This window comes from Nansenia antarctica (assembly GCF_963989245.1).
Source record: "Nansenia antarctica genome assembly, chromosome: 7".
Classification (NCBI taxonomy): Eukaryota; Metazoa; Chordata; class Actinopteri; order Argentiniformes; family Microstomatidae; genus Nansenia; species Nansenia antarctica.
The window spans coordinates 333,098-346,832 of NC_137677.1; the positions used below are offsets into that span (position 1 = coordinate 333,098).

Genomic DNA, 13,735 nt, shown 5'->3' on the forward strand with positions numbered 1-13,735 from the left:
GGAGAGAGAAGGAGAGGAGGAGAGGAGAGGAAAGGAGAGGAGAGGAGAGGAGAGGAGGAGAGGAAAGGAGAGGAGGAGAGGAGGAGGCTGTTGAGGAGTGTTGGGACTCGGCCCTCTAGTCAGGTGTCCCTCAGGTTAACCACTTCTCTGCTTCTCTGCTGACTGGGTTGCCATGGCAGCGGCCCAGCAGAGGCAGGCAGGCAGCGTCTGTCACAGCAGCTCTACTCCATCACATCTGGGCTCTCACCACTAGAGGGCGCGTCTGGGGTGGTTTAGGGGGTTGGAAATCAAACATGGGTGATTTACTGCCGCCTGATTGGCTCTCGTAGCATCATGAAGTCATCTCCGGTGTCTCAGGTCAGTCTGCTGACCACCACTAGATGGCGCCATCGTGCCCCGGATTATTATTTTTTTACAATCTCCAGATGGACTTTAAAATTGAAGAAGAATAAGACCATCCCTCCCTTCCCATCATGCTCTCCGCCCCGCCCTGCCCTGTGTGTGCCACCCTCGTAGTGGAACCCAATCACACTCTTTTTCCAGACGCACAAAACAAATTAAAGCGTGGAGCGGAGGTGATGGCCGTCCCTGTGTGGCGCCTCCTGGTGGCGGAGCAGCAGAAGTGGTTAACGCTGTAGAGGAGATTATCTGTCTGTCTGAGGTTTGGCTTTGTACCCTGTTCTGTTTATCAATCTCTCTCCTCCCCCCTCCCCTCCCTCTCTCTCTCTCTCCCTCTCTCTCTCCCTCCCTCTCTCTCTCTCTCCCTCCCTCCCTCCCTCTCTCTCTCTCTCTCCCTCTCTCCCTCCCTCCCTCTCTCTCCCCCCCCCCTCTCTACAGAAGAAGAGGTGTAAGGTGAAGGCGGTGGTGGAGGTCTCTACGGAGGCTGAGAGCCTGATGGCGCCCCCCTCCCCCGCCCCCCCCTCCTCTGCTCCGCTGGCCAACGGCGTCCCCAAGTGCAACGGCGACGGCACCGACCTCCTCCTCTTCCTCCCCTCCCCGTCGCCTCCCACCCCCCCTCCTCCCGCCCTGCCTCCCCCCCCGCCTCCCCCCCCGCCCCCTCCTCCCCCGGCCTACTCCTCCTGCTCCTCCAGGGCCTCCCCCTCGGAGAGCAGCAGCTCCTCTTCCTCCTCCTCCTCCTCCTCCTCCTCCCACTCTGAGGAGTCCTACGTCGGCCATCTTCCTACGTCGGGCCTCCCCCCTTCCTCCTCCCCCTTCCTCCCCCCCTCCTCCTCCCTCGCCGGCCTGTGTAACGGCCGGGCCCACCCCCTCTCCCGTTCCCTCCCCCTCCCTCCCTCCCTCCCCCTCCCTCCCTCCCTCCCCCTCCCTCCCTCCAGGTCGCGTCAGGAGAAGCGTTGGGTGAAGCGGCGGAGGTCCCGTCAGACAGAGCTGCACTTCTCCTCCAGGCAGCCGGGGGGCGGCGCGTCTCTGCCCAACCTGACGCAGCTGATGAAGGGAAACAAGGAGATGAGCCTGGGGAGCATGGGAGTCACAGGACACGTCTGAATCTATCTATATACACACACACACACACACACTCACACACACACCCTCGTAGATGACTGAGTGAGGGTGGAGTGAAGGGGGTGTGGTCTCGCCGCATCACAGAACCACATTTCCCATGAACCCCCCCGGGCCTCAGTGGGACACCAAGGCAACAGTCGCCCAGCAACAACCCGCCCCTCCGCAGCCCCCACCAATCAGAGACCTCTCCATGGTCACGTGCCTTTTTAATTTTTTTCTCTGTTCTGACTGAGGGACGAAAAAAAGAAAAGGACGAAAAAAGACTGAAGGATGGAAGGATTGTTCCATTAGTTTCCTGTTCTCTGGAGAGAGACATGGTGGGGTGTGACCCTCTGAATATAGACATGAACTGCAGGTGAGCTGTTTTTCTACAGGACAAGCACATGGCTCCATCAGAGGTGGGCGTCAGAGAGGAGGGCTGCTAGCTGGGCTGAGCTCCAACTCTAGTCCCCTGCCTCTCCTTGGGCCTCTGGGGTGTGAAGCTGCTCGTACAGATGAGATGCGGCGCAGTGAAAGAAACTGTGCAGCAGGACGATCTACTTCTCTACTTACCCCCCCCCCCCCTTCTCCTCCTCCTCCTCCTCCCTCCATTTTGTCCTCCACTTCCACATTCTGTTCACTCTGTCTATTGTTCAACTCTAACACTACTGCTGCTGTCGCGTGTCTGGGACCATGAGAGTTAACCCTTCACATACCACAGGCCCCCTCTCTCTCAGGCAGTCCAAACCAACCCTCATTAACGCAGCTGAATGAAGAACCACACACAGGGTGGACTGTCTGTCTGTCTGTCTGTCTGTCTGCCTGCCTGTCTGTCTGCCTGTCTGTCTGCCTGCCTGTCTGCCTGCCTGTCTGTCTGCCTGTCTGTCTGCCTGTCTGCCTGTCTGCCTGTCTGTCTGCCTGTCTGCCTGCCTGTCTGTCTGCCTGTCTGTCTGTCTGCCTGTCTGTCTGTCTGCTTGTCTGCCTGTCTGTCTGTCTGTCTGTCTGCCTGTCTGCCTGTCTGCCTGTCTGTCTGTCTGTCTGTGGCCCATCTGACTCCACCTCTAATACAGTGGAGGTTATTTATAAGTCGTACTGGTTTACATTTCTGTTCTCTCATCAGACAGACCTTGAAGGGTAGTTCAGGCTGGGCCCGAACTACATGTATATTACACACAGACACACACACACACACACACACACACACACACAGACACACACACACACACACACACACACATACGGGAGGTAGAATCCAGCCCTGCGTTCTTCTGTTCTATTTAATTGAACTGTGTCGACCCACCAGAGCCTGAGAGCTGCTGCAGCCTGGTAACCCTGGTAACCCTGGTAACCCTAACCCTGCACCAGAACACACCCAGCAGCAGCTATGGGGGGGGTTAGGGTTAGGGTCACCTCAGGGTCTGGGGTCGGAGGTCACCTCAGGGTCGGGGGTCAGTCAGCCTCCCTCGGTCCTCATGTGAAGCATTAAGGGGGAACAGGCCTCAGAGGCGTCCTCCCCTCCTCCGCCACACCCCTCCTCCCCTCCTCCCCTCTTCCGCCACACCCCCGGGGCCCTGCAGGGGGCGCTGCTGAGAGAGCAGTCTTATTTATCTATTTATTTATTTAAACGCCGGTCCGCCTGGGTCAGGTCTGGTCCAGGTCCCAGGGGTGTGTGATCACGTTACAGATAATAATACTTGTTGCAATAAACACACACACACACGCACACACACACGCCCACACAGACGCACACGTTGTCATGGTACCGTAGCATGCTGTATATTCTTCTCTGGCCGGACCACGCACTTGTTCAGTTGTCCACGTTTTTTTGTTCAAACTTTATTTATATCACAGCGAGAGGCGACGCACGATAGGTGGTTTTCTTTTCTTTCTTTTTTTTTTTCTGTCTGGATGGTCTGAGGTAGCGCCTCATACAGGAGGACCTCCACCACCGTAGCAGCTGGGTCACATGGACACATCCAACACACTGACCAGGCAGGAGAGTAGGGTACCTTCTGTTGGCCCAGGGGCCTCTGGGAAGTGACCGTAAGGAAGATAGGAGGTTGGACTGTACGTGGGCATGTCTTTCTGTGTGTGTGTGTGTGTGTGTGTGTGTGTGTGTAATCTGTGTAGGTGTGTGTGTGTTCTGACAGGCTCTATGTTGGGTTGGTAGCCGACTGCTCGAGACAGAGAATGGCCTCTTTGTAAGATAGTAAAACACCACACTCCCTCTATATCTCCATTACCTCTAAAGACCAGACCCCCCCCCCTCCCCCCTACACTCAACTCTGACCTCTAACCTCTAACCTTACCACGGGTCTGTTCACAAAGCCTATGTGGGGTCCGAGCTTCTTAACACAGATGTTTTATTAACCACTTCCGTGCAGAGAGGCGACACGCGTGATCCTGACCGTCTGCCGTGTCTCTGCATTCATTCAGTCATGTTGTTTCAGTGACGTACCCTAACCCTAACCCTGTACGTCTGACCCTAACCCTAACCCTGGAGGCCGTGGTCCCTAAAGAGGAAAAATGTTATGGATCTATTAAATAAAGGGAATGTTTTGAGGATGGGTTTCGGAATGCACCATTCACCCCCCCCTCCCCCCAGAGAATCATGACCTTCTTTTTGTTTTTGTACCCCCTTTGTTTCTTGTGAACGTGTATGAACTGTTCTGGTATGCGAGCGTGTGGGAGGTTTGTATGCATGCGAGAGTGTCACTATGTTGTTCTCTTTGACGTGTGTGTGTGTGTTGTGTGTGTGTGTGTGTGCGCGCGGGCAAGGGAGAGACTACTTTGAATCGGCGTATCCCACAACACAATGATTAGAGATCGCCCCCTGTTGTCTAGGAGCTCAGTGTGCACTTTGTATAACTCCTCATGCCTTTCTTTTTTTTTTCTATACTATACCTTGTATGTCAAGTGCTTTCTTTCAAATCTTCTCTCTCTCTTTCTTTCTTTCTTTCTCGCTCCCTCTCTCTGATGACTCTGAGGAAGAGCTGCACAGTGTTGGAGCAGGAGGAGTGTAACTACGAACATGTAGTCGCCGTTAGAAAAAACTGTGAATTTCTAAATAAAACATTTTGTTTTCTTTCAACTGAGCTGTCCGTCATCTGCTTTCCCCCGTCTGACATATTCACAGGAAGGAGGGAAAGAAGGGAAGAGGAAGGAGGGGAGAAAGAAGGGAAGATGAGGAGGGGAGGAGAGAAGGAGAGAAGGAGAAAGGAGAGAGAGGAGAGAAGGAGAAAGGAGAGAAGGAGAAAGGAGAGAGAGGAGAGAAGGAGAAAGGAGAGAAGGAGAGAAGGAGAAAGGAGAGAGAGGAGAGAAGGAGAAAGGAGAGAGATGGAGAGAAGGGGATAGAGGAGGCACAGGGACTCTGGTAGCAGGAGCCTCAGCAGCCCCCCCTGCTGGATAAAAGAGTAGCGTGCAGCCCCAGCCAACCAAGTTTTCCTGTCATGCATTAATGTGATTACCCTCCCCTAACCCCCCCCCAAACAGACAGGCTCCAGGCAGGGACCCACCCCGCAGCGTAAGCCTTCAAATGGAGCCCCGAGTCTGGTGACCCCCACTGACACACTACCCCCAACACCCACGGACAGACTCTTATCAAAGACACGCCTCTAAAACATCACAGGAAGTCAGTGTTGTTGTTGTTGTTGTTTGTTCTTAGTCAAGTTTAATGGAAAGTTGTCAGAAGAACATTAGAAGCTCTTGGAACTCTGGACACTTTTCATCTGAGTTCATCAGACAGATTCTCTTCCCACAGGGATCAGAGCAGGAGAACCAGCCTGTAGAACCAGCCTGGAGACACGCTGACTCCCTGCTGGGTTATCATCTGCTGGTTATCCTGATACGGTCACATGACCCATGATGAGCTGTTACACATTAACCCATGATGAGCTGTTGTTGGCAGTTGAATCTGAAGTAGCAGACTCTCCTCTCACTGGCGCTGTGAAGAATCCTGTATCAGGAAAGCAGAGAGATCAACATCACAGTTAGTAGTGGTGAACCCTAACCCTGTAGCTGACCCCCCACCGTCCCTGTAGCTGACCCCCCACCGTCCCTGTAGCTGACCCCCCACCGTCCCTGTAGCTGACCCCCCACCGTCCCTGTAGCTGACCCCCCACCGTCCCTGTAGCTGACCCCCCACCGTCCCTGTAGCTGACCCCCCACCGTCCCTGTAGCTGACCCCCCACCGTCCCTGTAGCTGACCCCCCACCGTCCCTGTAGCTGACCCCCCACCGTCCCTGTAGCTGACCCCCCACCGTCCCTGTAGCTGACCCCCCACCGTCCCTGTAGCTGACCCCCCACCGTCCCTGTAGCTGACCCCCCACCGTCCCTGTAGCTGACCCCCCACCGTCCCTGTAGCTGACCCCCCACCGTCCCTGTAGCTGACCCCCCACCGTCCCTAGCTGACCCCCCACCGTCCCTAGCTGACCCCCCACCGTCCCTAGCTGACCACCCCTGGTCTGACTGATAGGGCTTTCACACCGGCAAAGAACCGTGACGGTTCGCGTTCGCGTTCGGAAACCAGACAGCGTCAACGTTCAGAGGTTTCCGAACGCGAACCGGCACGGTTCTTTGCCGGTGTGAAAGCCCTATGAGAGGACCACAGCATCTGTTTAATGGCTTATTGTGTTCTTCCTCCAGAATCCAAGAAGATAACCTTTGTTTGTATTTTTTTTTATTCTAAATGATTCATGCTCATTCATATGTGTGTGTTGGTGTGTGTCAGCCGTACCTGTAGATGGGGTGTGTATGTTGGTGTGTGTCAGCCGTACCTGTAGACGGGGTGTCGGCGTGGCTGAGGTCAGGGCCGACAGGTCCCGGTGGAGCGCTCAGACAAGCTGCGAACGCCACCGTTCACTTCTCTGACACACAGGGGAACATCGACTGTCTTTATACACTAGTCTTCTATTATGGTAAAACCATTCAGTTTAAAACCTGAACTATACTGGCAAATATACACACAGAACATGACCTCATAGCTACAGCAAACAGTAACGTGTTACATGGCGGGGTACAGGGTACGAAGGCGGGGTACAGGGTTAGGAGGTGTTAGAAGGCGGGGTACAGGGTTAGGAGGTGTTAGAAGGCGGGGTACAGGGTTAGGAGGCGGGGTACAGGGTTAGGAGGTGTTAGGAGGCGGGGTACAGGGTTAGGAGGTGTTAGAAGGCGGGGTACAGGGTTAGGAGGTGTTAGGAGGCGGGGTACAGGGTTAGGAGGTGGGGTACAGGGTTAGGAGGTGTTAGAAGGCGGGGTACAGGGTTAGGAGGCGGGGTACAGGGTTAGGAGGTGTTAGGAGGCGGGGTACAGGGTTAGGAGGTGTTAGGAGGCGGGGTACAGGGTTAGGAGGTGGGGTACAGGGTTAGGAGGTGTTAGGAGGCGGGGTACAGGGTTAGGAGGTGTTAGGAGGCGGGGTACAGGGTTAGGAGGTGTTAGGAGGCGGGGTACAGGGTTAGGAGGTGTTAGAAGGCGGGGTACAGGGTTAGGAGGTGTTAGAAGGCGGGGTACAGGGTTAGGAGGTGTTAGAAGGCGGGGTACAGGGTTAGGAGGTGTTAGGAGGCGGGGTACAGGGTTAGGAGGTGTTAGGAGGCGGGGTACAGGGTTAGGAGGTGTTAGGAGGCGGGGTACAGGGTTAGGAGGTGTTAGGAGGCGGGGTACAGGGTTAGGAGGTGTTAGGAGGCGGGGTACAGGGTTAGGAGGTGTTAGGAGGCGGGGTACAGGGTTAGGAGGTGTTAGGAGGCGGGGTACAGGGTTAGGAGGTGTTAGGAGGCGGGGTACAGGGTTAGGAGGTGTTAGAAGGCGGGGTACAGGGTTAGAAGGGTTAAGGTGTCTCACCCTCTCCAGTTGCTCCACCTTGTTCTTGTAGAACTGCAGGATGTTCTCCGTGACGCCCAGCGCGGCGCTCTGCTGCTGCAGCGCCTCCCTCAGCTCCTCCACGGTCCCGCGCAGCTCCCTGACCTGGCTCTCACTGGCCCGCGCCCGGCGCTCCATCACCAGCAGCTCCTGCGCCTGGTCTGGAGGGATGATAGGACAGGTAGTTACCATCCAATATAGGTCCAATATAGGACAGGTAGTTACCATCCAATATAGGTCCACTATGGGACAGGTAGTTACATCATGTCCATAGTCACATCATGTCCATAGTTACCATCATGTCCTTAGTTACATCATATCCTTAGTTACCATCATGTCCTTAGTTACATCATATCCTTAGTTACCATCATGTCCTTAGTTACATCATGTCCATAGTTACCATCATGTCCTTAGTTACATCATATCCTTAGTTACCATCATGTCCTTAGTTACATCATATCCTTAGTTACCATCATGTCCTTAGTTACATCATGTCCATAGTTACATCATGTCCATAGTTACATCATGTCCATAGTTACATCATGTCCATAGTTACCATCATGTCCACATCTCTATTGATGTTTAACCTCGCGGATGGAAGTTATCAATCGAAGTAGCTGCTAACTCTGGCTACATCGACTAAACTGTTAAAGCTAGCTACATCTGCTACGTGAGAACGAAATAAATGAATATTATTATTAATAATAATATTAATTATTATTATAATAAAGTAATTAGCTTCTTCTAGCATTGTAACTGCCAATGGCCCCTGGTCATAGCATACGGTAGATTACTTTTTCTTACGATGACGGATAGATGATTCACTTACTTAGACAAATGTATTTGTTGTAAGTCGCTTTGGATAAGGTCTGGAGGGATGATAGGATTATAGTTACCATCATGTCCTTAGTTACATCATGTCCTTAGTTACATCATGTCCATAGTTACCATCATGTCCACATCTCTATTGACGTTTAACCTCGGTCTGGAGGTATTATAGGACAGGTAGTTACCATCCAACATGGGACCAATATGGGACAGTTAGTTACATCATGTCCTTAGTTACATCATGTCCTTAGTTACATCATGTCCTTAGTTACATCATGTCCTTAGTTACATCATGTCCATAGTTACATCATGTCCTTAGTTACATCATGTCCTTAGTTACATCATGTCCATAGTTACATCATGTCCTTAGTTACATGTCCATAGTTACATCATGTCCTTAGTTACATCATGTCCTTAGTTACATCATGTCCATAGTTACATCATGTCCTTAGTTACATGTCCATAGTTACATCATGTCCATAGTTACATCATGTCCATAGTTACATCATGTCCTTAGTTACATCATGTCCTTAGTTACATCATGTCCTTAGTTACCATCATGTCCATAGTTACCATCATGTCCACAACTCTATTGACGTTTAACCTAGCTGCTAACTCTGGCTACATCGACTAAACTGTTAAAGCTAGCGACATCTGCTACGTGAGAACGAAATAAATGAATATTATTATTAATAATAATAATAATAATAATAATAATAATAATAATAAAGTAATTAGCTTCTTCTAGCATTGTAACTGCCAATGGCCCCTGGTCATAGCATACGGTAGATTACTTTTTCTTACGATGACGGATAGATGATTCACTTACTTAGACAAATGTATTTGTTGTAAGTCGCTTTGGATAAAGTTGTCTGCCATGCCAAACATGTCAACGAACCCCAGCTAGAATACAGGTTAACCCTAACCCTAACCCTCCAGCTAGAACACAGGTGCCTGCAGATTGGTCGAGAGGTCGGACGCGCAGGTCAGGAGAAGAGTTTTTGAAAGTGAGTCAATCATTAACGGGTTAACCCTAACCCTAATCATTGTCTGTTTAAACAAAACACTGATGGGGCCATTTCACCTGCCTGTCAAACCCCATAGACTCTGAATGGTCGTTCACTGACAATGGAATATGTAACGCTCTGGTGGTCTTCAAAGGCGCTCTGCGGTCAATAGTTGTTTAAAAAAAACTAAACTAAACAACAAAAAAACCATAACGTACATAACATACACATTTCTAAAGTTGCGCATATAAATGATTTAGAACGGTTTCCTTAAAATACGTAATTCAAAAAATATTTGGCACTTAAATGTAAACAGGCCATAATCTGGTAAAGTATGCTGCCAACATGTTAATCAGACCAGAAGGCAGCAGAACTGGACATTTACCTTTGAGTTTGGAACGACCTTGGATCAGGATATTACATATGACATATTACATACATGTTTGGCATTTAGCAGACGCCTTATTCCAAAGCGACTTACAATCAATACATTTGAATACTAAGCAAGTGAATCATCAATCCACCAGTCGTAGCAGGAAGAGTAATCTAGCTCAGGCCCGGGGCCATTGATAGGAGAAACCTTCTTCTAAAACTTTTTTTTTAAAAAGTATTATTATTATATATATTTTTTTTTAATACTGGAGGAACAGAGAAACAGTACAAGGGGGCGATATAAGTTTTTAGGGGACACAGTAGAGGGGGAAGCGGACGTCTTCAGGAGACGCAGTGCTGGGGGGCAGAAGGTGTCTCAGGAGGAGCAGTTAAGGTGTAACCTGGACATTTACCTTGAGTTTGGAACGACCTTGGATCAGGACGCAGAACGCGTTAGGAACCATCGATATTACATATTATATACATCATCTATTTTAAGAGCAACCAATGTGTGTACCGCATATTGGCCACTAGATATCCTCAGAGCGCCATTAAGCTTTAGCAGAAGTAAATCAAAGAACTTCTTTATTTCCGTGGTCTCCAGAATAAAGGCCCTCGTTCACTTCGTATTATTTACATGAACTCCTTTTCATTGTTACACATTTAGGCCTTTTGCTATTGTGAGTTGGCCTACATGTATTTCAGTTACTGTGTCGCCACAGTCCCTGCTGGATCCTCATTGAAGTCGTAGGACCTATAATAGATAACTCCATATAATAGAGACTCATGCTCTATAATAGATAACTCCATATAATAGAGACTCATGCTCGACACGGGTGGTAAATGGAAACTCGTCTCTGAGGGAGATATTGAGGTGGCTCTTAAGAGCCTTTGGGGATTTACTCTTAGATCAGGGTGGTCATCTTAGGCGCGCTCTCCACGGATACGGCGGGCCAGCTGGATGTCTTTGGGCATGATGGTGACCCTCTTGGCGTGGATGGCGCACAGGTTGGTGTCCTCGAACAGACCGACCAGGTAGGCCTCGCTGGCCTCCTGCAGGGCCATCACAGCAGAGCTCTGGAAGCGCAGGTCGGTCTTGAAATCATGGGCGATTTCTCTCACCAGGCGCTGGAAGGGCAGCTTGCGGATCAGCAGCTCGGTGGACTTCTGGTAACGACGGATCTCCCTCAGAGCCACGGTGCCGGGCCTGTAACCCTAACCCTAACCCTAACCCCTAACCCTAACCCCTAACCGGGCCTGTAGCGGTGAGGCTTCTTCACGCCGCCGGTCGCCGGGGCGCTTTTGCGGGCAGCCTTGGTGGCGAGCTGCTTCCTGGGGGCTTTGCCACCGGTGGACTTACGAGCGGTTTGCTTGGTTCTGGCCATGGCGCTGACTTCCTACGTTCAGTTGGAGTGTAGCCAGTCTACAAAGAAAGTGTTACATTTATAAAGCCCCAGTCGTGCTCCGATTGGTTGGCGACTATAGACGAGCTCATTGGCTGGTTGTCTCCTCCTTCTCCGGCTGCCATTGGACACGAGCCCCGTCCACGTCATTGCCGCCAAATTCAAACACCTGAATCCTGCCGCTTCCTATGTTCGGCCCTTCCCCCAAACAGGCTTCAGAGCTACTGTTGTACAGTATGCTATTACCCCCATGACTGACCAGGCTCTTTCTGAGCTACAGTCTGCATTCACTTTGTTTGTAATTCTGGAAAGACAAAATCTATGTTACTTACCAAATCACAGAAACATGCATCTGATTAGATGATTCACTTACGTCAAATGTATTTGGTGTTAGGGTTAGGGTTCCAAGTCACGTTGGATAAAGATGTTTGCTAAACAACTTCTCCCTCTTCATTACTCCCTTTTATATAGTGGGGGAAATAAGTATTCAACACATCAATAATTGTTTAATTCAACATATTTCTATTGCAGCTATTCACATTACATTGAGACCAGACATTGGTATTAAGTTAATCAAACTACACAGCTAAAGAAACTAACATTCTTGAAAAATGAAAAAAAGTTCCTACATACCTACAGGGCTGCTTCTCTTCACACGGTGGAACTCTGGTGGAACCCAGAAGACCAGGGAAGATGATCCTGGTCTCCCAGCAGGAGGGAAGATGATCCTGGTCTCCCAGCAGGACGACGACCCAAAACATCTCAGCTGGTTCCAGAGGGAGGAAGTAAAGGTGTTGGACTGTCAACCGGCAGCTTAAATCCAATATAAAACGTGTGGAAGACACTGAAGATCAACATTCACCAGCAGGCCCCCTGGAATCTTCAAGACTTAAAGACTCAGTGTTGAAGAACGGCTAAAATCCTCATCACTCACTTTCATACAGCAAGCATGTTGAAGCATGTTGAAGCATCTTGAAGCATCTTGAAGCATCTTGAAGCATCTTGAAGCCATCACTGGAATGAGGCTGAACTAAATTTCAGTTAGAGTTCAATACTTCTTTCCTGTGTCATCCCCTTTATTGCTACAGTGGATTATTACCATTGCTCCATCTGTATGGTTTTATTGAGTTGATATCATGTCTGGTCTTAATGTCATGTGAATAGATGCAACAGCAATATGTTAAGTTAAACATGTTGAATACGTATTTCCCCCACTGTAAAGTCCTCCAGGCCCTACTTACCTAACCTCATTATTACAATTCAAGGTAATGAGGTTCAACTGTAAAGTTCTCAGACTTGGTTAACTCTTGAGGCTCCCCACTAAATTGGATAAATCCGCTTTTAATTTCTGTGCACCTAACTGCTAGAACAATCTACAGAAAGGACATTCAGTTGGCTGTTCCGATGCCACTTGTGCAGTTTAGGGTGTTAAATGAGGACCTCCATGGTGATTTAAATGTGATTTATCTTAATATTGTGGTTATATATGATGAGTGATTCCTCAGTAATATTAAAAATATATATATATTGGCCATGCGTGCACAGCTCAGTTACCCGTTCATTTGACAGACAGGAGGGAGAAAGTGTGGCGAGATCACCTGCACGTTCAAGTAATACAACATTGTTGCATGCGAGATCAACCCGCTATGGAATTGGTCTCATGTTGAAAGGGTGGGTGGCTCTTAAAAGAGCCTTTGGGGTTAGTGGAGCAGCTCTTAAAAGAGCCTTTGGGGTTTGTGGAGCAGCTCTTAAAAGAGCCTTTGGGGTTTGTGGAGCAGGCAGAAACGCTACTACTTGGAGCTGGTGTACTTGGTCTTAGTCTACTTGGAGCTGGTGTACTTGGTCTTAGTCTACTTGGAGCTGGTGTACTTGGTCTTAGTCTACTTGGAGCTGGTGTACTTGGTCACGGCCTTGGTGCCCTCGGACCCTTGGCCCTTGGCCAGCTCACCGGGGAGCAGCAGACGCACGGCGGTCTGGATCTCCCTGGAGGTGATGGTAGACCGCTTGTTGTAGTGGGTTATGGTTAGGGTTAGGGTTGGGGTTGGGGTTGGGGTTAGGGTCACCGGGGAGCAGCAGACGCACGGCGGTCTGGATCTCCCTGGAGGTGATGGAAGACCGCTTGTTGTAGTGGGCCAGGCGAGAAGACTCACCGGCGATGCGCTCGAAGATGTCGTTGACGAAGGAGTTCATGATTCCCATGGCCTTGGAGGAGATGCCGGTGTCGGGGTGGACCTGCTTCAGGACCTTGTACACGTAGATGGCATAGCTCTCCTTCCTGGACTTTCTGCGCTTCTTGCCGGTCTTGCCGGCGGTCTTGGTGCCGGCTTTCTTGGAGCCCTTCTTGGGCGCTGGCTTCGCTGGCTCAGGCATGGTGATGATGGCCGGGCTGTGGTCAGCTACCCGGTATATGAAGGGGGAGATATGCAAATGAGGCAGCTGCTGACACGCGCTTTCCAGCTTGGCTCTGGTGCTCAACAAACACACGCTTGCCTCGCGGACACATAAATGATCTGCGCACGCGCGGGCTCCTGAGTCTCCTCCCCCACACATCCATCACGCTGCTTCACCACTGGGCTGTCTGGTTGCCATGGTGATCTTTCTCTTTCTTCTTCCTCTTCCTGGATGCTGCTGGGTCCTGTAATGTGGAATGTTCTGTTCAGGTTACTGTGTCCTGTTCCTGGTCCTGTCACTACCTCCTAACCCTAACCCCACCTCCTCTTTTCTATCTCCTCCCCTGTTCTTCTCACTACCCACAACATGGAGGTGTCTTCC

The 13,735-nt window shown here is 50.5% G+C and overlaps 3 protein-coding genes and 1 long non-coding RNA gene across 4 annotated transcripts in view; 1 reads left to right on the top strand and 3 right to left on the bottom strand.

Moving 5' to 3' along the window:
* The window catches only part of suco (SUN domain containing ossification factor), a gene marked incomplete at both ends in the record, with an annotated part of 41,276 nt that extends 39,773 nt beyond the window's left edge, over positions 1-1,503 (top strand). Inside the window, 2 exon segments of the mRNA XM_080535952.1 lie at positions 838-1,184; positions 1,335-1,503. Of these exon segments, the coding sequence (XP_080392078.1) occupies positions 838-1,184; positions 1,335-1,503 (516 nt within the window).
* A 3,879-nt stretch (positions 1,504-5,382) lies between these two features.
* LOC308161512 lies at positions 5,383-7,469 on the bottom strand. The gene is made up of 3 exons (XR_013937538.1): positions 7,336-7,469; positions 6,276-6,365; positions 5,383-5,455 (listed from the first exon to the last, which is right to left on the bottom strand). It is a non-coding gene; the product is annotated as an uncharacterized lncRNA (long non-coding RNA).
* Positions 7,470-10,484: 3,015 nt separating this feature from the next.
* On the bottom strand, positions 10,485-10,945 carry LOC308161875 (histone H3.2-like; the record flags this gene model as incomplete). The annotated part of the gene is made up of 2 exons (XM_080535953.1): positions 10,485-10,727; positions 10,841-10,945. 2 exons carry the CDS (start codon positions 10,943-10,945, stop codon positions 10,485-10,487), a joined length of 348 nt encoding a protein of 115 aa, XP_080392079.1.
* A 1,898-nt stretch (positions 10,946-12,843) lies between these two features.
* LOC308161876 (histone H2B-like) lies at positions 12,844-13,333 on the bottom strand (the record flags this gene model as incomplete). The annotated part of the gene is made up of 2 exons (XM_080535954.1): positions 12,844-12,946; positions 13,080-13,333. The coding sequence occupies 2 exons, from the start codon at positions 13,331-13,333 to the stop codon at positions 12,844-12,846; spliced, it is 357 nt and encodes a 118-aa protein (XP_080392080.1).
* Between the last annotated feature and the right edge of the window lie 402 nt (positions 13,334-13,735).